This window comes from Malus sylvestris, chromosome 13 (assembly GCF_916048215.2).
Source record: "Malus sylvestris chromosome 13, drMalSylv7.2, whole genome shotgun sequence".
Classification (NCBI taxonomy): domain Eukaryota; kingdom Viridiplantae; phylum Streptophyta; class Magnoliopsida; order Rosales; family Rosaceae; genus Malus; species Malus sylvestris.
This window is the reverse complement of record NC_062272.1, coordinates 2,312,464-2,314,331: the sequence shown is the minus strand read 5'-3', so window position 1 is coordinate 2,314,331 and position 1,868 is coordinate 2,312,464. Positions and strand designations below refer to the sequence as shown.

The 1,868-nt window shown below is 44.6% G+C and overlaps 1 protein-coding gene across 1 annotated transcript; it reads right to left on the bottom strand.

The window, feature by feature from the left end:
* Positions 1 to 947: 947 nt before the first annotated feature.
* On the bottom strand, positions 948 to 1,868 carry LOC126596477 (zinc finger protein GIS3-like). Its single transcript, XM_050263075.1, has one exon. It carries the CDS (start codon positions 1,777 to 1,779, stop codon positions 1,075 to 1,077), a length of 705 nt encoding a protein of 234 aa, XP_050119032.1. The 5' UTR covers positions 1,780 to 1,868; the 3' UTR covers positions 948 to 1,074.

The window sequence follows — 1,868 nt, the reverse complement described above, 5'->3', positions numbered from 1 at the left end:
AATGAGAACTCCTCTACTCCGTGGACGTAGTCAATCTGGGTGAACCACGTACATCTTGTGTTTGCTTTCCTGTCTCTATCCATTTACATACTTATCTACACTAGTGACCGGGGCAATCTTGCAAAGGTCACAAACTTAACACTTTCTGTTGTACCAAAGTCCTCACTGATTTTGTGCATCAACGGTGTGAATTGTTGAAAAATATTACGAAGTGTGTCCCACAAAAAAGTGTGTCAAAAAAGTGGTGTCACGGATTCATCCTATATATATATAAAAGACTTTATCAGATTGGTGTGTGAGATGAATTCTTTTTAATTAATTGGTAAAATCTGAAGATAATTAGTGTCAAAATCTATTAATCAGTCTTACTATACTTTAATCTCTACTGCTGACTACTACTTGAGTAGTCAACACCAGATGGTTGGCAATGACACACTCATCTTTTATTTTACATATCAATTAATTAATTAATTTCACTAAATTAACAAAATTAACATTCTAAAGTAGCTATAGAATGTGAACAATTTCTCAACTCAATTTCTTGTTTCAAAAGTCGAGATTATTACAGATATTAAGATTCTCAACAGGAATCTGAAAATTTTCTAAAGTGAGCATTATCATTTGGATTTTGCAAAGAACTTCCACATTTACATGTACTTTCACATTCCTTTATATCAAATACACACATGGTGGCCAAGCAACGTATGACTCAAATTGGGTGCGCATTCAACTGTATGTCGACGTCTCAAGACGCAGAAAGTCTCGACGTCCCACTTTCATCATTCTAACTTGCAAGTGGGATTTCCGCATTTAAAAAAAAAAACAGAATGATCTAAATACAAACGTGAATTCTATTCTACCTACTCATCATAAACCCTAGTGACAAAAGAAGGAATGAAACAAAAAAAGGAAAAAATGTTAGAAATGAGGCTAATGAGCAATGCATATGGCCGTTAAATTACGTCTTAAATTAAACAAATAAATAAAATTTGAAATGTACAAAGATCTCCATCAGCAAAATACACAGTTTTTCCCAGCTGATTTCACATTACAAAAACCGTTTGGTTTGCTAAGTCAAAGGCTGAGATGCAAGTCCAAGCCCAACGCGTCATCGAAACTGGGCCCACCATCCCCTTTCGTGAACCTACTCAACGACGGCCCATCCGCTCTCACGTGGGCCCGGCCTTGTTGTGGTACCTGGTGATGAGACGGCCCCATTGACGTCAATGCGGAATCCCCTACACCGCCCCCGTAGGAATAACTCCCAGCAGCCCTCCCGTGATTCGCCGCCGCGGGAAACACGCACCCGTGCGAGACATGGAACGGGGTGGCCGTGCGCGGGACGTAAACCCACGACGGATTTGCCGGAGACGCCGCCGGAACCATCAGGGATCCGGCCGGGGAGAGGAGGTGAGGCGGCGGAGTGAAGGCGGAGATGATGGGGTTTCTGGCGTAGGAGACCGCAGCGTTTCGGCTGGCTTGGAGCTGAGCTCGCTTGAGCTGCTGGCGCTCTTTCTTGTGGGCGTTCTGGTGGCCGCCGAGGGCTTGGGAGTTGGCGAATTCTCGGCAGCAGTACTGGCACTCGTATTTACGGTCGCCGGAGGTGGAGAATGGGGCGGATTCCGGTGAGTCGGAAGGGGTGGTGGCGGTCTTGGTGGAGTCGAGTACGGGGGGTGATTCTACGTCGTCTTCTTGGACATTGAAACCGAAGAGTTTTAAGCGTGTGGTTGTGTTGTTGGTTGGTTTGGGTTGATAGTGAAGCTCTGCAGCCTCAGCCATGTTTGCTTTTAAGAGAGAGAATTGGAGTGATGAGAGAGAGAGGGAGAGGGAAGGGGAAATGGAGGATGCAGGGGAGTTGTTGCATGTGC